This window comes from Drosophila ananassae, chromosome XR, assembly GCF_017639315.1.
Source record: "Drosophila ananassae strain 14024-0371.13 chromosome XR, ASM1763931v2, whole genome shotgun sequence".
NCBI lineage: Eukaryota > Metazoa > Arthropoda > Insecta > Diptera > Drosophilidae > Drosophila > Drosophila ananassae.
The window spans coordinates 20,315,945-20,337,806 of record NC_057932.1 but is presented as its reverse complement, the minus strand read 5'-3'; the positions used below and the strand labels follow the sequence as shown (position 1 = coordinate 20,337,806).

Here is a 21,862-nt window from a genome sequence, read left to right as displayed (position 1 = left end):
GGATGCTGAAGCTGATGCGGAGGTGTATCCATAAGATACACATTCTATGCTGCTACCGGCAGCTGCTGCTCTTTCAGCTTCATCTCATTGGATCTCTTGGAGCTGGAGCTGAGGCGGATGAGCCCCTAAGATTCCGACTTTAAATTGCTTTTGCCAACCTTGCCGCCTTGCCGCCTTGCCGCCTTGCCTCCTTGGCTCCTTGCCACTTGCCCCATGCCCCTCGCTAAAAAATAGACAAACATAACCTAGACTAGAACGACTAGAACGATAGTGGCACAAAGTGTTCGATTAAAATGGATATTTTGATGGCTTTTGCATTCGAGGATGGCATTAGGCGAGTGCCCAGATCGCTCCGCCAGGCGGGGCTTTAAGAAAAACTCGACAAATTAAAAGAAAATAGTGCTCGAATTTCACTCTCGCATCATCTATTTTTCAGAATCGTTTCAGGGATATGTTTTATGGATCGATGGGAAAATCTTAATTGAAAAATTCATATCAATTGGCAGTGCGGATGCCTCGTTGTTTCCATTTGGAGTTATGCATTTTGTATTACTCTCCAATACACACACACCCACACACACTATTTGTCTATTTTTTGGCCATCTCGGTCTCGGACCAACTCAATCAGCCGAAATCAAAATGTTGCAAAAATGCAGCAATAAACGGGCATATTGTTGTCATTGTTGCCGTTGCCGTTGCCGTTGCCGCCTGTTATCCTGGCCCTCCCTCCCAGATTTCCTGGCCCAACTTTTGACAAGACCACAAACAACTCGTTAGAATTTGCATGTGAAATGCAATCGGGCCGAAAACAACAAAAAACGGCATAGAACTCTGATGGAAATTGGGTGTCGGACTCCCAGTTCCCAGTTCCCAGTGCCACGGAAATAAAAGTAACAAAAAGATGACTAAACATTCGACTATGGAGCCAGATAGCAGCTACGGGTGGCTATCAATTGGATATATCAATCAGAGCTGGCGAATAAAAAGCCAACCGGAACAGCAACACTTTTTGTGGATTTGACGGCCGCTGCTCCATATGCGGAAGTATTTTTATCGAAAAGCCATTAGTGGCAGCTCTCGCTCTGGCTCTGGCTCTTTAGGAGTCATAAACTGCAACGGATATTACTAGAACTGGGAGGTAGTACTCTTGAAAGAGTGTCCTTCGACAGGAACTAGCAGTCCAGCCCAAAAGTAGGCTATAGAATGACAAAAGAAGATTGAAAAGTACCAGGTATTGATAGTGATAAAATAACTAATAAAGTAATTCCACTTTAATGCCCATAGTCCTGCAGGACATAAGAAGGCAAAAGTACATACCTGAGAGGATCTCCATCCTCATCCCGATCAAAGGCGGAAATCCTTCCTTTGAGGCTTCCCATTCCTTCCATTCCGTAGGTCACCTTCGTCAGAAGGTGCAGTCTTTCTAGTCCGATGAAGTACTCATCCCCCTCCCTTATCCCAACCTCTGGGAGTCTGTCTTCTGAAAGAATCACGGGAAGAATTAAAACTGATGCTGGAAGACCAGTGGCTCCGGCTTTTTAAATCATCTCCGAGCTTTCGCTTGACCTTGAGGTTAAGCTTGACCTTGAGCTTGATAAGAAGAGTCTCTGATAAGAAGATTTCTTCCGAATTAGAACAAGTAGAAGAGCCGTTATCTCTGTTAATTAATTAAACAAATAAAATAATATACTTGGGCATAACTGGGAAGGACACTCGTCCTTGAGATGGACCTGCATGTGGAAAGTATTATGTGGAAGGGGCTCTGGCCAGTCTGCCCGCCGGATTATCTCGGACTCACGCTGGCCACTCATATGGGGGCCATGCCCTCTGATTGATTTATGCTCCTCGCCCCAAAGGGAGAGGGGAGGGGCGAGTGGCTCTCGTCACTAGGAGCTTCCTGCTCCTTCTTTCTTTCTTCGCTCGGCTGACTCGCTTCTCCTTCGAATGTTAATAGCTTTAATGCTGTTTTATGGCATTTCGTGGAAGGAGGAGGGCTCTGGGCAGAGGCGGAGGTGGAGGTGGCCTGGGAGGAGGGGCTGCGGAGGGGAGGCCAGTTTTGGGAACTGGAACTGGAACTGAAACCAAAAATGAAACTGAAACTGAAACTGGGACCTGGCATGCCAACGCCAAATGTTTTACATGCGTGCCGGGAATGCACTGAGAGAAACTAGTTTCTATTACTAACTAATCAAGTAAATAGACTAAAAGAAAAATTAATCTGAGAGTTGTTGCTGTTTTGTCTTTAAATTTTCTCAATTATTCTCTTTATTTAATATCTGATCAAAAAACGCAAGTCATTCTTCCGTTTTCTGATAGAATTCCCAACTAGTTCTGGCACTCTTCTTACGGGTATCTGTCAAGAAAACATTTCTTTGATCTTTTAAGACTTTCAATCCAAAGACTTGAATCCAAAGATTTGTAAAGAACATAAATAAATGATTTCTTCAAGTGCCTCACCGCCTGCCACTTAGTGTGGCAACAATGTTTGCGCATAAATAAATTGGAATCGACTGCGGGTGCGGGTGCGGGTGAGGGTGAGGGTTGGGGTTGGGGATCGGGCTGTCCAAGTCCGAGACCAAGTCCGAGTGCACATAATTCCAGCTTTTATTTGTGGGATTTTGGCATGGCATGTCAGTCATGCATCTCTGCCTCTTAGCCAGCTTGCCCCACTTGCCACTCCCCTCTTAGCACTACCCACTGTCCATCCCTTTCGCACCGTGTTTGCCTCTCACTTGCACTATTCCACAACGCTGATTAATGGCTCTTGGTATCCCCCAGATGATGCTCGCCCAGTGCTCCTGCTGCAGTGCCCGCCTCTAGTTCCCGCCCCTGTCTCTCTGAAACCCGAAGCGAAGCGAACAGACTCCAAGGAAGGCCCAAGGAAGGACCCAGCCCGGAGAGGAGAAGGTCACTCACAGCAGCATGTATCCCAGTGGAGGCAGTGGCGCCGCAACGGCAGCCAAGTTCCAGAACCGCTGCGGTTCGCCGCAGTTCGCCAGCGACTATCCGCATCCGCATCAGCATCCGCATCCGCAGACCACCTCGGTGGCCATCCACACGGCCCCCTCGACCGGAGTTGGGGGCGGCAGTGGCAGCTCCGCTGCGATGAGCGGCGGAGGCGCCGGCGGTGGCTCCATGAGGTCGGCCCAGAGGGCCCAACAGATGACCTTGACCCACGGCCACAACCACGGCCTGGGCATGGGCATGGTGGGCCACGGCATGTCCTCACACACCCACTCGCACGGCCATGGACACGGGCATGGACACGGACTCGGACACGGACACGGCCACCAGAACGCCGCCACTCTGGGCCACCCGCACAACCACGGGATGAGCCACGTGGGCTCCCACCTGATCTACCCGGACGACATGGACAGCATCGAGTTCTGCATGCCGGCACCGCCGTCCTCGTCCGCCCAGAACGGCCTCGCCGGCGACCAGTTCCTGCTGGGCAGCGGCGGCCACGACGAGGCGTTCCGCTACCAGGACCGCTGGCAGAGGAACTACAGCCGGCGGAGCAACCACAAAATGGAGCAGCAGGTGAGTCTCCCCAACCCGTTCTGGGACATGGTAGGGGGTATGGGGTTCTTGGGAAGATCTGGGCCTAACACGAGTTCTCTATTCCCCCGAGCAGGTCAAGTGGTCCCGCAAGAACATAGCCGCCACCATGGAGCGCTTCGAGCCGACGCCCAACACCCAGAGCTCCTCCTCCACCTCCTCGCTGGACTACGGGTTCGCGGCCGGAGTGATGACTCCGGGCAGCAACAACGCCACGCCCTCGCACGTCGGAGGCGGCGGGGCCGGAGCCTCGAATCCCTCGCTGCACGTGGCATTCAATGGAAGTGGTGGCGCCGCCGGAGGATCGGTGGGCTCGGGCTCGGGATCGATAGGATCGGAATCGGGAATAGGACCTGGAGCCGGAATCGGAGCTGGAGCGGGAGCCGCAGGTGGAGCCACAGCCGGGGCAGTGGGGGGGACAGCTGCAGCGGCAGCGGCAGCGCCCTTCAACCACGTCTACTCGTACGCCTACTACGAGCCGGGGGCCGCCAAATGCCACACCAACGTGCCGGCCCAGGGTTCGGCCGGGAGCAGCGGATCAGGATCGGCATCCGTGTCCGTGTCCGGATCCGGGTCCGGTTCGGTCCAGATGCTGCCCCGGCAGGCGGAGAAGAGCCCGCCCCGGAACTCGATACGGGCGCTACTGGCCAAGAGCTTCCGCTCCAAGAGCAGCTCCACCAGCCACGGCCACGGCCACGGGCACGGACACGGCCAGAGCACCTCCAGCTCGCCCAGCGCCGAGGAGCGGGACCGCCACACGTACACCACGCGGTACGGGACGACGGAGAACCTGTACGAGGAGGTGAGCGACCAGAAGATCCGCAAGGTCCTCTCCGACAACCGGATCGCCAGCGCCTCCAGCGTCGGCAACGTGAAGGAGGAGCAGCGCCGGGTGCAGAACAACCACTTCCGGGTCCTGGACGAGCTCAACCTGTCGCTGGAGGCCCTGATCATGCCCCCGACTCCGCCGGACGTCAGTCCGAATCATGCCGCCGGCGACGAGCCGAACATAGCCAGTGGCGCCGTCGGCGGTGGCCATTCCGTGTCCACCACGGCGGTGGTGACGCCACTGCCCTCGTCCGCCGGCAAGATCAACCAACGACCCCGCCGTGGCGGCCTGCTGGGCGGCGCCTCGAACGCCGGCGGCGCCTCCAACTCCAGCTCCGCGTCGCACGCCAGCCTGGAGAACCTCTCGAGCACCCTGAACAGCATGGAGCTGAAGGACCACGGCCACAGCAGCTGCATCAACCCGGAGTTCGACGAGGGCGACCTCGACTCCGGGTTCAGCGGCAGCGGCAGCAGCAGCGGCGCCAGCTACAACGAGAGCTTGCGGTACTACAAGTCGGCCACGCCCACCGGGCCCATGCACCACCAGCACCAGCACCAGGGCCTGCACCACCAGGGCATGCCCCACCACCATGGCCAGCACCACCACCACCAGCACCACCACTCGCTCAACAACAACACCTTGCCGCACAACCTGCGCAGCTGCCGCTCCTCGACGGCGTCGGGCACCTCCACCTCCAAGAGCAGCATGGCCAGCTGCGGCGAGGACCAGGGCATCGGCATGACCTTGTCGGTGGGTGGTGTGGGCGTGGGTGTCGGAGGACCAGGCGGTGGCCTGCCAGAGTCCGGCGCTGGGGGCGGGGGCGGGGGCGGCGGCTCCCTCTCGCCCTTCAACTATCCGCGCCGCTGCTCGGCGGACCAGCAGCGCGCCTCCGGCCGGTCGATCGGAGGCATGGCCGGAGGCGGCATCATCAGCGGCATGGGCGGTGGCGCCACCACCATGGCCAGTGGCAGCAACGTGGCCCTCTCCACCGGCACGAAACCCAAGAAGAACTTCTGGACCATGAAACCGTGATGCTACAAAAAGGCGCTGCGTCACATTTGCAAGAAATGGACTATTGTTATGGTGAGTTCTTACTTTTAAAACTAATTTTAAAATAGAAAATACTATTTTTTAAAGTAAAAAGTAAGAGAAAGAGGGAGAGGGAGAGCCCTCAAGCAGAGCCCTGAAACAGATAGAGATTCGGACAGATTCAAAGTCCTAAAGTTGATTGCTTTTTATGGCTTATGTAAGATCATCTGGCATGATTATCTTCCTCATCCACCCGATATTCCCACACCCCCACCCCCATCCATTCCTTCCATATCTCTCATTTGGACATCAATTTCAACTTTTCAACTTTAATCATAATAAATCTGCGGCCCAGTTCTCGAGTATAAAGCAGTGGAGTGGAGTGGACTGGAGTAGAGGCTACGGCAATGGCTCCATTTCACAATCAACGAGATACTTCCGGCGGAAAGAGAGAGCCAGTCGGAGCGAGAGAGAGACGGCTGCACAGATCCGAATTGCAGGTCCCAAGTCCCAAGATAATAAATTTATTAACTCGACGGGAGCCGAGGCCCACAAGCCAGGCATCATCATCATTATCTCCGGGAGAAGCGGGCTGATAACTGAGGCTGAGAACTCCATTCCACTCTTCCATTCCACGCCAAATGAATCAATTAAAACTGATTGAACTTCATAGATTTCTCAGCCAGCCAGCCAGCCACCACCCACTCGGACATCCCTCCACCACCACCATGTCAGATGGAAAAATTCATTTATAAACGAAACTGGGCTAATCCGCTCCGCACATCACTTCTTTATTTTTTTGGATTTTTACTGTCGGGGAGGGTGTGGGAAATGCCAGAGCACATATGCCCCCATTTTTATACTGGTCACGGGGATTATCCAGAGTCTTTCAGGAGCGGAACAGCAGGAGAAGTAGAGCCCAGGGCTAGTGGGGATAAGTGGGAAATGAGGGCGAGCCGGTACAAGGGAGGACATGGGACAAGGGACAAGGGAGCAAAGTGAAGGCCATTAGGGCGCCTGTTGAAAAGTCTAGTCTTGGGAGACAAAACAAGAATACAGAGAAAAAAAAAGAGATGCAATTACACAGAGAGAAATATGGGGGTAGCTATTTTCTGATTATTTAAAGTGGAAGACGGTTCTTGGGGGAAAATAAGAGAGCCAACTTTGAAGGTTAGTTGGTGGCTCGCAAAGTGTAGTCTCTGCCAGAACTAATTGAGAATTTTAAATGGAGAAAAGTCTGTAAAATCTCTGTTTTAGAAAACAAATTAGAGAACCAAAAAATGACATCCCACATCCCAAGTACACAGTTTTTTTTGCCAGTGCCTTCGAGTAACACCCCCATCTGCATCTTGCATCTTGCCACACCACAGCCGCCCTCTGCCCTTGGCTGGGTGTGTGAATAATACCGTTATTCATTGCATTTTGTTATAAATCTGTCAATTTGCACAATTGTGCGTACGATTCGAGGCGAAAATGCTTCATTCTCCATGCAATTCGACAGGCCGGGCTGGCCGGGATCTGCCTCTACTCTACTGCCAAGGGGGATGTTGCAGCAGTGGCAGTGGCAGTGGAGTGGAGGAAGAGCAACACACTCTGGCCCTCAGGGGGCAGGGTGGCAGGATGGCAGAACAAGGCAGGGTGGCAGGAAGGGCACATGTGTGTGGCTGCCGCAGGGTGCACACTCTTAGCTCTTGTCGCATTTCGGCGGCGACCACAAAAAATAAGTTTGGGAAATGGCTCCGAAGGCGCTATACTGATACTCTGATTCAGTCCATCATCTATTCGCCATTACCCCCTACAGGGTATCACTCGCTTCGCCACTCCCCATCCGGGCCACTGTTTATTTGGCCGTTGCTGCCACACGAGGCTGTTGCCGCTGTCCGCGTGTTGATTTATATTCGAAACTGCGCCGAGGCGCAACTAATTTGCCTCGGGTGTTAAGTAGCATGTGAAATGGAAATCGGGGAGAAGGGAAACTCTGTCCTGGCCACTGCACTCATTCAATGCCATTTGAATGAGGGAATCGATGAATGAATGCATGAAATGCGAGTGAGTCCCTCTCTCTGAATGGGTGGTTGCATGAATAAGTGATAGTGAGTGTGTGTATCAGGATGTACAGGATATGCCGGCATATATCCTCATTCAGTGCTCAGCTGTGCTCTTTCAGAATTTTTCAGAGTCATTTATGAAATCCAAGAGCAGGAATGCCATTCACTCGGCCATTCACTTTATTCACTTTTCAGTTGCCAGCCTTTCAAACTATACATATATTGGCATTCACCTTGACTCGAATGAATAAAGACTGTATACTGTAATATGTATGTGTTTTAAAGGACGAGAAGGCCAAGTACAGGTCCTGGCTATTCAGATGAAAATAAATATTTAACAGAAGGCATTCCATTCCGGCTACTTTGGAGTTCAGTTTTTGGCCGAAAGCCAGCCCAGACATCTCATCATCATCATCGGCAGTATCGGCAGTATCGGCATCCTTGACCCTCATTCCCCATCCCTATATCCCTATATATGTATATCCTGGGGCTCCTTTTCTCGTTTCCCTTTTGCCAAATGATATTGTGTCCTTTTTCCTACTCGCATGTGACCCAAAAGCCTCGCCAACTCTATCTGCAAACGATTTGTGCACACTCGATTTGACAGTCAGTCAGTCAGTCAGTCCAGTCAGTCCTGTATCCTTCATCGTCCTTCCTGCCTCTCCTCCCTCTCCAGTCCCTCATTTTCTTTTTGACAAAATCGTAACCCTATCCTGGCAAAGTCCTTCCTCCCTCTCCGAAAACCGTTTAAATGTTGCCAACAATAATAAAACATTTTAAACTTGCGCCGGCTAATAAAGAAAAAGGGGAGAAAAAAAACAGAAAGAGAAAAAGTGGGAGGAGGAGACCGGAAGAGAATACAGAAAGGAAGAGGAAAAGGAACTCGAAATGAAATCAGAGCCACATCAGAATGGGAAAATGGGAAAAGCGTCTGCTGTTGCTTTGGGCGGAATATGAAAATGGATCTCAGAATGTTTCCAGAGACCGACGATTTAGGGCTTCCCCAGCCGGACAATGTGGCACATGGAGAAAATCGGCAGGAGGTTTACGATTTTGGGGCTAACTGGTCCCTTACTAGAGATGGAAGAGCTAGAACTAATTGGGAATTATAGTGGAAAAGGAGAAATTAGTATTAAACTTGGTTGAGAAGAATCTAGACAGAACCAGAACCAGAACCAGAACCAGAACCAATTGGGAATTATAGCGAAAAATAAAGATTAAATTCAAAAAGGTTTATAAAGATTATTAACTTAGGGGAGTTGGGAGTGAGGATGATATCATATTTCCTAACCTAAATATATCCTGCTAGAAAGAGCTAGAACTAATTGGGAATTATAGTGGAAAAAGAAAATTTGAAATTATTTTTAAAAGATTTATTGAGAACTTAAACTCGATTGAGAGAAATAAAAATACTTGTGGCTCTTAGTTTGTTGCTCTCAACTCTCAAAATCAAAGCCTTTCTCTCAGTGTCCTTTGAAGAAGTCGAAAAAGGATTGCGGTGGGGCCGAGGACAAATGGGGGACATATGCGGGGAAATCGGGCATAAACATTCACTTAGCCAAATAATAAAAAGCCAAAGCACACACACACCCGAACACACACACACTCACACACCGAATACTCAAATGAACAGCATTTCTATTTAAACAACTTGGTCGGGCAGTCGGGGAGTCGGGGAGTTGGGCCCTCAGAGTGGGGAAGTCAGGACTTGGGGAGCTTGGAAATTTGTCAGAAGTTGGTGGCCCAGCTCCTGGCGGACTAGTTGACTGGTGGACTGATTCCAAAGAGATTGCGCCGGACTGATTAAAAATTGAATGATGGAGGCCTCGAGACGATGACGCTCTCGAGGGGCGAGGTACACGGCAATAGAAGGCCACCATCGCCACTAAACACATTTTAATCCTGGCACGCATAATTTAAGATTTGCCTCGCAGTCTCCTCCCCTTCCGCCCAAGGTCCTGGGCCGTTATTGCTTATTCTCGTGTATCATTAAACCGCTTATGCTCGTGTCATCCCTTCTGGGGAGTCTGGGGAAAGGACACCCTCTTGGTGGCTTGGCGGCTTGGCGGAAGGCGAAATCCGATGCGCAGTAGTATTTCTGCGAGTGTAGCAGAGTGGAGGAAAAGCGAAGGAGAACCTTAACCCGCTGGCGCCAAAGTCGTGTGGGCAACACAATAAATTTGCAAGGACAAGGACCCGTTTGGTCTGCTTTTATTCCTTTTTTTTTTTTTTTGGCCCAGGGTCTCTACTCCTTCCCGGCCGTCCTCTAGTGTATCCTTAGTTTCTGGCAAGGCGCCAGGACGCGCCAGGGCAGGCTGCTAGGATAAAGGGCAAGCGGACAGACGGACCAGGAGCAGGACCAGGAGCAGGAGCCAAAGGACAATGGCAGGCGTAGAGCAATAACACACACTGTATTTTGGGGGTGGCTCGCCGGTAGCTGGTGGTGACATTGTCTGCCCGGAGTTGCCAGCCGAAGGACACTGAGCGAAACCTCTGGAGTGTCTCTACCAATCATAATAGTCTTTATTTTAGTATTTATTCCAAATTTCTCTCACTGCATTGGAGAGTGCTCCTTGGCTTTTTTTGGGGGTTGTCTGAAGGAAAGAACGAACCAACGTACACCCACCACCCGCACACCACCCGCTCTGAGACGAGAAGTGTAGTAAATAATTCTTTAAAGATTTAGAGACACCACTCGCCGCCCGCACAATTGCAAATTTTTATGAGATATTCAAGGCGGTATTACTCACGGGCCATGGGCGGTGTGGACGTGCTTGTCGCGGCTTTTCAGCTATTTCGGAAGAGGAGACTTGGCCCGCAGAGCACTCCTGACTCCGACGACATAAGCTGGCCACATATCAAGATTAATTTTTTCCAAGATAATAAATTCAATGCAGATTAAACGGCAGAGACCATTAAATTATCGACTCGAGCTCTCTTTCCAAGCACATCCAGATGGTGGCTGCTTGGTTTAATTTCGAAAAGGGGGTTGCCATCTCGGATCTCGGATATTCCTCTGTGTGTGTATAAAGTGTGTAGACTGTGTGTGTGTCTCCTTGCCAAGTCTCCTTCGGCGGGGTAAGCTGATGACTGCATTAACATCGGGGCGAACGTGCGTGAATGGCTATTGATAATGTCAGATGAGATGAGATGAGATGAGATGGCCGGATGAAATGGATTGAAACGGAATCGGGTGAAACGGAACATTTGTTGCGTAATGACTACCCTGCCATAAGCCCCGTCCCAGCCAGGTTCATTCAAAATCTTTCAATAGGTGAGCAGCCAGCCCTTTGTGGCTGGTGCATATGCGGCATGCCACCATACGATACATACCTTCCCATAAATGCCACAATAATCTCCGCATTTGAGGCTCTTTACGGTCGGATTTGGGGCTTGAGACAATTGTCTGGGGGAATATAGGTTCATTATGTCCATTACATAACCATCTGCGGAGAGCGGATTCCGAATTATATTAGTTTAAACCTCAAACCTTAGTTCTCTTGGGAAAATTCAAATGAATTCGTTTGGAAAAACTATCACTTTATAAACTATTATTGAAACTACAAAATATTAACTTTCATACATATTTTAAATATTTATTAAAATTCTAGTAATGGTACTATAGTCTTAATAACTAACTAATGGCAAGTAACTTAGAGTAGATGGAGTTGAAAATGCCTTAAAATTAAAAGCAATAGGTCCAAATAACAAGTATAGGTTTGAAACCTGTTTGAAAACCTCTGAGAAGTGTCCTTGTTTCTCCCAAAATGTTCAACAAGAAAGCCCGCCGCTTTTGAAAACTAGGAATCGCGGCTTCCTTTTTGGGAATTTTCCTTCTGATCCTTTGGGATTTCCCATTACTCCTTCAAAGCCCGTTCTCCCGAAAGTTATAATAGAGATGTGCCAGTCTTTCTCCGGCCTGGACTAGAGATTCTTGCACTTTTTTCCGCCAATAAAAAAAGCAAAAAACTCTCTTTTCCAACAACAAAAAAAAAAGGGAAATGGGAAAACTTGTAAGTGAAAACGGAAAACAAAACGCAACGCAGACACATCAATTACGACAAAGGACCAAAAAATAGACTAAAAAAAAAAAACAAGAAAATGTGGAAATAGAATGAAAGGCGCAGCTTCAATTGAACGCAATAGGATGTACTTTTTTGTCGTTTTCTTGTTGATTTTGCCAAGGAGAGGTACACCAACTGCTAAATGCAAGCGACAGGCCCCCCTTTAGGCCCTCGCCACGCCCCCCTATCTCAGGACATCAATCAGAAAAAAGGCAAACTGAAAAAACACAAAAAACAAAACAGAGCGAGAGAAATAGAATCTCAAAGTCAATTTTTTGGCAAACAAACAAACCGATTGACGTGGCCACCACCCCCTCCCACAACCCTTCCTTTGCTTAATCAATGTATTTGTGTGTGGGTGTGTGGGTGGGTGTGTGTGGCAGAGGCAGAGGAAGGGGGGTACTTTCGGCTGAATGTCAAATGCGTTGATTGGAAAGCCGCCAGTGCCAGTGGCAGGGCCAGTGGCAGTGGCAGTTCCAGTGCCAGAGCGCCTAAAAACGCTGGCAAATCGCGTTGGCTTAATGTGAATGAGATTTGTTGCAAATCAGTGAAGAACCGCGACACTGGGGACGAGGACGAGGACGAGGCTCTGGAGTGGTTGTCCTGCCAGACCGCACAATCAGTTTCCGTTTCCGGTTGCTGGCCGCACAATTAAGCGCGGCAGCGGCGGCCATTTGGTTGTTGTTTTGTTGCACGCTTTTGCTTTTCGTCCTGGTCGTCCTGGTGGTCCTCCTCGTCCTGGTCGTCCTGGCTAATAAACAAGCCCAACAAACGAGGCACAAGAGGTGCCAGGTGGCAGATGTGGCAGGTGGGGGGTTAGAGGTGCCAAAGCATTTGTCACACTTGAAAAACTGAAAAAAAGGACTTTAAGGACTTTAAATAAAATAACAATTAAAAAAAATGCCTCACAAATATTTCAAATATTATAAATTTAAGGTAGAAAAGTAATATTTTAAAAGTCGTCTACCCATTATCCTTTTTCTCTTTCTATATCCTTTTAAAATAATTATTTAAATAAAGGCCTAATTCTCAATTACTTCCTTATCTATCGACCTAAAAATAAATAATATATTTGCTTAGTTCTCTGGTCTAAAAAATAAAACAATTGATTTCTTTTTAATCGATTTTTTTAATTGAAATTACCATAATATATAACTTTAATAATAAAATAAATCAGTTTTGCTTTCAAGTTTTTAATTATGTTTATTTTGCATTTTTTTTAATTTCAATTAATAATTTTAAAATAATTTTATTTCAAGTGCAAGTTGCGAGGCAGTTGTTTGTTTTGTGTTTATTGTTGTTGTACTCGCAGTTGGTCCTTGGGCGTTTGGCGCTTCATTAAGTGTAAAAAAATACATGTTGCAAGCACACACACACACACACTCAGACACACACACAATGGCACACTCGCACACTAGGACAGTGAGTATGTAAATGAAGGCAGAGCCAGAATGCCGCTTGTTATTATTGTAGCTGTTGTTGTAGCTTCACACCTTTATTTTTTGGGTGTGTATGAGTGTGTGTGTGTGTGAGTGAGTCCTTGTTGTCCTTGCTGTTTGGCGGGGAATGCGTTTTCATTTGGTTTTGGTTTCTCCCGAGAACAAAACACAACAAGAAGGCAAACCAAACAACCAAATGCAATAAAAATATATGACAAAAAAGCAAAGAAAACAGGTCTGGTCATCAGATATATATATACTATTTCGTATATATATACATGCATACATATATATGTACATACACTGGTGTTTGTTTTGGGCTTGACTTGGCGTTCTGGAGTTCTGGCGTTCGAAGCGCCACCGAAAAAGCCACCCCTGGCTGCAGTTGCGCCAATTTATGACCTGTCAGAAATTTTCCAGCACAAAACAACACTGAGACACTGAGATAGGGGGTTTCTTGAAGCAACTTTAAGTGCAACATACAAAAAAAAAATAGGAAAAAAAGAAATACAAACAAAAATGGCAAGAAAGTGGCTCTTCACTTTCCTTCGCCCTGCTAAGTAGGCAATGGTTTTTTTCTAGACTGGCTCTGCCGCTCTACCTTTCAAGTTGATGGATGGCATCAGGATGGATCTCCGGACAGAACTGACCCACCATAACTTAGTCCAGGCCCAGGGCCAGGCTCTTAGCGGCTTATTGGAATAGGGCTGGGTGGCAGGGCTTCTTGGCTTTAATTCATAAAAGATTGCAGTAAGTTGGCGGTGTATGATATCCTTGCTAGCCCCCTCTTTTCCCTACTCTCCATTCTAGACGGCACTGCCTCCGATCACTCCCTCACTGCACAGTCCTGGCATTATCCTGCCGATGATTACGACCCCATTCGTGTTTATTGCAATTTATGTAAAGACTTAAGCCCGCCCTTTATCCCGCCGTATCCTGGCGAATCCCGATGCTTTCCTTTTTACTCTTCCGAGAATATTTTTTCACTCGAAAGTCCTGTTTTTCGGTCGCACCTTCACTCGTTTCGTCTGACGCGCAGATTTAATATTTCCGCACTATTGTCGGCTGCCCCCCCTTCTTGCCACGCCCCTGGCTCGCAGGAGTGTTGCCATGGCACATGTCACATGTCTGTGGCACGCCTTGGCCAGAAAGGTGGCGCCCACGTCAGGGTTTCGTTTTATGGAGCTGTTGGTGCCTCTGTTACCTCTGCCACGCCTCCATCCCCCCATCTCAGTGATGCTTTTTGACGGCTTTTGACTTTCTGGCATTGTTGTTGTCGCCTCTTGTATATTTATATTGACGCTTTTCCACCCCTCCGCCCCTCCGCCACTCCACCACTCCGCCCACTCCAAACAGCTATGGGCGAAAAAATAGTGGCCACTACTGCGATAGTACTGGTCGTGGTACTGGCCGGATATATAATATTATATATTGGATTGGATCAAAAAGATTAGACAGCAGAGCCTAAGTTCTTGGCCAGGATCACCTCCCGAGTCGATACAGGCATGTCCTTGTGTCCGAAGTACGGCAGGGATCTGTGCTACTTTGTGGCGAGTATCTTCATCTGAGTCCGTAGTGGCCACAGGATCCTCTAGTAGGAATAAGTTGTTCACTTCCCATACTTATTATTTATTTATTTATTTATTTGCATATTTATTTGTGCTTTTGAATTAATCGAATCGTGTCGGCAATCCATAATTACTCTTAACCTTAATTGACGAAATAAAATGTACTCTTGCTGAACCATTCAAAAATAATATATTTAAGCCTCGCAAAGCGGCAGAAACCACAGCTACCGATGGTCCTGCGAGTTAATCCATTTTTAGGGCCATAACTGGCTGCAGTTTAACTTTTTCCACCCCGGCTGTAAGCCCTTTTTTTCGTCCTTCAGACCCATTTATCTCCCCCGGCCCTCGCTCCGGTCTTCGTATGATTTTTTCCATTTTTGGAAATGATTTTTTTTGCGGATTTTGATGTCTGGCCGAAACGCAACGAGCCACACAATGACCGACAAGCGAGCGACAGCCACGAAGCGCTGCCCTCCGACCCCTTTGCACCTGCCACTGCCCCACTTCCCCACTTCCCCACTTCCCCACTCATTCCCCCACTCATTCTCTCATTCATTCTCTCATTCAGTCAATCACGCAGTCATTCAATTTATCGTTGGCTTCACTTTTTGATGGTTACAGAATGAAATTTATGGAAACTTTGGGGTGCCACACCGAAGTCCTTCTCCCTATCCCTACCCCTCTTCCTACCCCTTCCCCCTCCGACTCTAACTCTCACCTTGCCCCAGCTGACACTTGTGTGTTTGGGCATCCATCAGAAGTCAGAGTCTGGACCGAAAAGCGAGTGTTATCTTTGCGGTCGCATCTATAATGGGTTTTGTCACGTTGCAGACACAACTCTGCCTCCCTGCCCCATGCCACAAGCCATGCCTCCTCCTCGCCTCGCCTTCAATAAATTTTGAAACAAAAAAGTCAACAGGGAGGACTCTCCATCACAGACCAAAAAAATAACTAAACAATTTCCAGATATTTGATTTCGAACTGAGAAGTTTCAGAGTCGGAATTCTCAGGTTCCACTGGTTTGTGAGATAATAATAGAGAGAATAAGGGAGAAAAAACAATATTCTTGACATTTTTCATGAAATTCTAACAGAGTTACCCCTTGAAAGTGATCACAGAATCTCCATTTAAATGTTATTTTCCCTGTAGAGCAAACCCTGTAGAGTTTGCCTGTTTAAGCCGCTTTTAAAACTCATGCCAGCTTGGGCCTTGGCCACCACCCATCCTTTATCCTCTCCCCAAAATAACCGGCTGCTAAAGTGCTTAATAACTTTGGCACCCAAACGGCAGGGCCAGAGCCAGAGCCAGCCCACCCCGACCTGCCCCCGATCCAGCGGCGACAAGTGCATCAAATTGTCAGACACTCTCCAGTGCTGACTCTCACCGGACCCGGCCAAACATAATTGTTAAAGTCCCCAGGTCCGGGTCCAGGCCGGGTCCTGGGTCTTCTCCAATATTGCGGTCAAGCGTTAAAAGGGGGTGGGTGGCATTCGAGGGGGTGGGGGGCACCCAATAAAAGTACATGCATGCAACAATAAATAAATTAGAACAAGGTGCGATTGTGGGCGGGGTCTGAGCCCAATCTACACTGCGACATAAAGCGGGGGAGTTCGATTTAAGGATTAAGGATAATTAAGGATATTATTTGCACATCTTTTTGTGCAAAATATTCTATAATAATTGTTCAAATATTAATCCCTACAAGATATAATATATGTATATTTTTTCAAGCTGTAGTTGAGTCGTCACCCCCACTCCATGGGCGGAGTGAAAAATGGAAAGTTGGGGTATGGGTGGGGGGGGGCGGAGGTCCTGTGGAGATACAGGTCTGCTGCCGTCCTGTTGTCTGCTTGGCAGTCAGATGCAATTTATTGATAATATTCGGGGCGCACACGACGAAAAAGTGAGGCAGGAAGGCAGGACACACACACACACACACAGGATACCCAGCTGAAAGTCAGCGGCAACTTTATGAGAATGCGACCTTTATGCCATTATGTTGGTTATTTACACACACAAGCACACACACAAGCACACACACACACACATGGCCACAGATGTAGAAGGCATTACGCCAAAAGCACCAGAACCAGCACCAGCACCAGCACCAGCACAAAATTTGTGCAACAAATTGTGGCAACAAATTTTAGCGCAGACAATATTCAGTTGGTTAGGAGAACTCGTTCTCGTAGCGCCAAAGGCCAGGCCAAAGTGAATAAAAGGGTAGGGGGGGTAGGGGGGTGAGGGTAGAGGATGGAGGGTACAGGAAACCGGAAGTGGGTAGAAGAAGAAGAAGCTGCCAAAAGTCAATTGCTTGAATCTCCAACCTTGACTTGACCAGAGAGGCCGAAACTTGTTGAACTTTTCTTTCTTTTGCTTGAAATAATAATTAAATAAATATGCAAATATTAATATATATTATTATTTATATTTGAAATATTTTTATTAATTATAAATCGTATTGTCTTTTCAGGAATACAATACAAAGACTGCCTCATGCCATGCCATCCACTATTACCATCAACCCAATAGCTACAGTAGCTTCTATCAGCATAAGCAGCTGACGTCATCAGCGTCTACGTCATCATCTACGTCATCGTTGCAGCCGCCCCGGAAGCGCTACTCCCTAGCATCGTCGTCCCAGCATCGAGTCAATCCCTTCGAGCTGGACGAACTGAATCGGGAGGAGCAGGATCTGGAGGGGCTGGAGGATGACGACCTAGAGGAGCAGGAGGAACAGGAGGAGGAGGAGGAGGTGGTGGAGGTGGAAGAGGAAGGAGTAGAGGAGGAGAAGGGGGGAGATAACTATCAGAGGAGCCTGAGAAATCGAAATCGCAATCGAAATCGAAATCGAAATCGACGGCACTACAAGTACGATGCGGTAGAGGAGTGCTGTCGTCCGATATTCCAGGAGCAGCATTACGGCTCCATAGCCGATATGTTGTAAGTTGGCACTTTGATTATTTTGGGGTGGGTGGGTAGGTATTGGGGGTATAAATGGGGTAGGGGGTGATACAGAAGAAGATATCGATAAACGATAACCGATAACCGATAAACGATAACTGATAACTGGGCATTAAAGCGAAACGCAAGGTACCTACATACAACAAAGTAACTAAAAAGAAGAGCGGATGGAAAGCAAAAGCGAGAATCGAGAGTATCACTGAGATAGGCAAACCCCCCGCCCCCCCTTGAAAAGATAGAACGATAACGATAACCGATAACCGATTACAGATACTTGATGAATGGTGTATGTTGCATAGATGTATATCAAAGTGTGTGTTTTTTTTTTTGAGGTCACCTGGGGGTACATTTTAAAACTTATCGTTACTAAGCACAGAATTGATCGATATATATATTCAAAATATATGTATTAACCGTCTGGCAGATCTGGCACCGCTATATATAATTAACGTCTAGGATATAGAGCATATATAACCCGCCCAAATCGGCACACACACACACGCCACACACACACCACACACCACACTACACACATACAAATATATATATCTATATATATTTAAATATGAAGCGATATATATTTATTCATGTATATACGAATCTATGTTATATGGCAATTTTTTTTTTATGGCAAACTATGACTCGCATGGACTATGCGAGGGGCGGTACATTTTTTTCTGTGGATAATCGAGTGGTTAACTAGAATCTAGAAGATTGCACCACCACGTTGTCTACGATAGGGCGTAATTGAGGAAGCACGATCATATTGCATTTAAATGAGTATATATACAAGATCTAAATATAAACATTTTTTTTTTTTAATTATTTATAAAATAGCAATGCTTGTACATAGAGTAAAGATTGTGGATTATAATTATACGAATATTAATAATTGATAAATGATAAATGATAATTGATAATTAATAATTAATAAAAGCAAACGATATTTAATAAAACGTGTTTGGAATTTTTTTTGTTTTTTTTTTTGCCTGGTAACTTAAGCTCTGAGTGTTGAATAAATTGTAAATAATAAACAAATTTAAAAACACACTTAAACAATTTAATTGACGCACAACAGCAACAGCAACAGCAAGGCAAGTAAAACCTAAAGTCAGATTTAAAATTAAAGCAAAAACAAGAGAATTTGTCATTTGCCTGTCCACTTTGAATTTGCAAAAATTAAGCAAAGCAAAATATAGAAGAGAAATACGAAAATTAAAGCATTTAAATGATAAATCTGTAATTTATGTGCATGTAGTTGAAAAAAAAAAAAAAAAAAATAAGCCGAAAAACCAAACAGTTGGCCAGTTGTTTCACTTACTTATTCAAAAAGAAATGTGTCTTAAGCAAATGCATTAAATAAAAGCGATTAAAGCCTATGAATACATACCTTATATGTATACTTACGATAGATGGTAATGTCTCCACACGAACACACCTTTGACTTCACGACCACACCACCTTTGCCGCACACCCGCAGGTGTTGCTAATCAAATAGCGCGAATTGTTAGAAGAATTTCATTTCATTTCAACATGTTTTCAATAAAGCGTTAGGTTTTTCCCTTGCACTTACCCCACTCTTTTGAAACTATTCAAGTCTGGTCACACTTTTCCGAAATCCTTAGCCTGCCGCACTTTTTTCTTTCTTTTAGAAGCAATTGCAAAAAGAAGATTAAAATAAAGAAGCACTGTAGGGGAAATTGCAAAAAAAAAAACAAAAATAAACAAAATACAAAGCAAATTAATGTTGTAGTAACTAAATGGAATGGCATTTCCTCAGTTGGGAGAAAGTGTTGCTAGCTTTTTGGGGCACTTTCTTCATCGAGAGTAATAGCCACAAGACACACACACACACACACACAGAGACAGAGACAGAGACAGTAAAACCAATGCATACAATGAGAAATTACAATTTTAAATTCCCAAGCTGCACTTTGCAGACTTTTAAATGTCTAAATAAATATTAAATGAAAGTAAATGAAAGTGAAAAGCATTAGATATTGGATAAATCGTAAAGTCAAGCAAAAAACAAGTTTTAGCACCACAAGCCACAGAATATATATTCTAAATGTATAACGAAAATGAATAAAAACATTAATGAAAAATGAAAATGAAAATGAAAATGAAAAGCATTAATGAAATGAAGGAAGGAAATGCTAATGCCAAGGATATGGCGATATGGCGATATAGCTCCCCGATCCGATCCGAGTGTTTGCGTTCTTTGGGTCTCTTGCTACTAGATATGCTTTGCTTTGTGTTCCCCCCCCGCGATTTTTGGTTCGAAACACATTTGGTTTTCCAACCTAAAAAAAAAAAAAAAAGCTTAAAATGTGATATTTTATAAAAACTATAAAAGTGAAATGAAAAGAAAACGAAAAGAACGCAGACACGATTACGATTGAAAAGAAATTGAAAAAGAATTGAAACAAAGAAAGAACTATACCAACAACAACAGGCATTTACAGAGTTTACACTTTATTCTGATTATTACTAATTAATTATACTAATTTAAGCGAAACTGTAAGTAACGTTATGCATATTTATTATTACAAACGTTTTAAAAAAAAATCTATGAAAAATTGAAAATCAATTGAAAATCGAGTGGAACTTGGCAACAAAAACTTAAACGCGTCACTAGAGAAGCGCGTTGGGGGCGCCGGGATGGCGCTAAAGAATTAAATAATGATTTAGTGCAAAGATAAAAAATAAAAATAAATAAAAAACCGAAAAACCAAACTCTTCAAGTCTTGTCTTCAATTTTGAAAATGGCATCCAAGTGGCGAATGTGTGGAACTCGAACATGTTGCGTGGCCAACATGTTGCTCCTGCAACATGGACCTGTATGGCATACTTGCGGGCATCGAACGCAACATTTTCGTAGCACACTTTTCGGCTCGACGGGCACTTCATGGGTTAAGACTTGTTGCTCCTCGAGACGGCCTCTTCCGGGCTTCTCATTTTCAGATTAATTGGAAAATGGATAAGTATAATTAATAAATCAAATTAATTTTGATTCAAAGGTTTGTTTTAAAAAATGTCATTACTCAGAAATCATTATTTTCTTTCTTTACAAAAACGTAACTATTATCTACTGCTTTTCATTTCTTCTGTCGTTTTTTTTTTGTTTTCTCCTAAAAAAATCTACTTTTCTTAGTAATTGTTTAAAATATAAATATTTTAGATCAATTATTTATAAAAACAAAGCTTCTCAGAAAATCTTCTTTACAAAAAACAGGCCATCTAGTGGCTCGTTTTTTAATTAATTTTTATTAAATTCGCATTTAAGTCCTGGCTCATCCTTATTATTTTAATTGAACTGCATGCCCGAAACTGACCTGCTTTATTATTTCTCGCTTCAAGACACTCCTTGGACTTTTTCCCCGATTTAACACAATTTCATATTGTTCTCTGGCCCAACTATTCATAGTCGAGTAATCCAATTTAACAATCGATTCATTCAGATGCGAAAAGTGTTTTTCGACGAGCCAAATTATTGGCAGAATTCTAGTGTTCTGGTTCTTCTGGTTGTTCTGGTGGTTCTGGCATTGGCCGTCTTTTGCTTACTGAATCTTTTGTTAGTTTTTGCAATTATATTGCTTAAAATATTATGATTAAAAATTTGAACGCTCCGATGCATCGACTCGATTCTGCTCAAGACTTTGCCGGCCGGAGGAGGCTGGGGCGAAAGTGCTCTCGAGCGGAAAATCCGCTTGCCAATTGCCAGGGCCATCCTTGGACATCCTTGGCCATCCTTGGCCATCCATCTGGGCCAAAAAGTCTGTGCATATATATATATATATATATATATCCCAGAATTATGCAACAGCTTGCACTTGGCTGCCACTCTATCCCTATTACTGGGCCCTGGCTTATTGTTATTATTATTATTGCTGGCTGGCCACTCTCTGCCAAGTGGGTCTCTGCCGAGTCTTTAAGGACTCTCCCAGTTACGCCACCCCCTCCCAGATATGGCCGATGGCTTTAAGCCGCCAATGACTTCTACCCACGAGAGGCTTCCTCTTTTCACGTGAGTATTGTCGGAAAATGCTATTTTTCTCGCAGCGAGTTGTTCGGTTGTTCTGTATCTGTAAAGCAATTAATAATAATTGGCCCTAAAAACCCCTTTTTGCACTCGACACTCCACACTGGGTGGTTGGGTTAAGGTGGGCGTGGTCAGAGGGTCAGAGGGTCAGAGGAGGTCCGGGTCGAGTTACTGGACGGGGGAACTGTGACGGCTATTTGCAAATATTTACAACATCCGCTGCCCGAACGCTTCACAAACAAAAACCAAACACCACTACACTAGTACACTAGTACTGTGTTACGCATGTGTGTGTGTTGTGTGTGTATGTGTGTGGGTGAG

The 21,862-nt window shown here is 45.9% G+C and overlaps 1 protein-coding gene across 1 annotated transcript in view; it reads left to right on the top strand.

Moving 5' to 3' along the window:
- Nucleotides 1–17,146, top strand: part of LOC6502012 (hornerin) — a 76,175-nt gene extending 59,029 nt beyond the window's left edge. Inside the window, exons 5-7 of the mRNA XM_044717566.1 lie at nt 2,779–3,540; nt 3,635–5,470; nt 17,009–17,146. Coding sequence (XP_044573501.1) covers nt 2,923–3,540; nt 3,635–5,419 — 2,403 coding nt within the window. The 5' untranslated portion in view covers nt 2,779–2,922 and the 3' untranslated portion in view covers nt 5,420–5,470; nt 17,009–17,146. The remainder of the gene's footprint in view (nt 1–2,778; nt 3,541–3,634; nt 5,471–17,008) is intronic.
- Nucleotides 17,147–21,862: the final 4,716 nt, after the last annotated feature.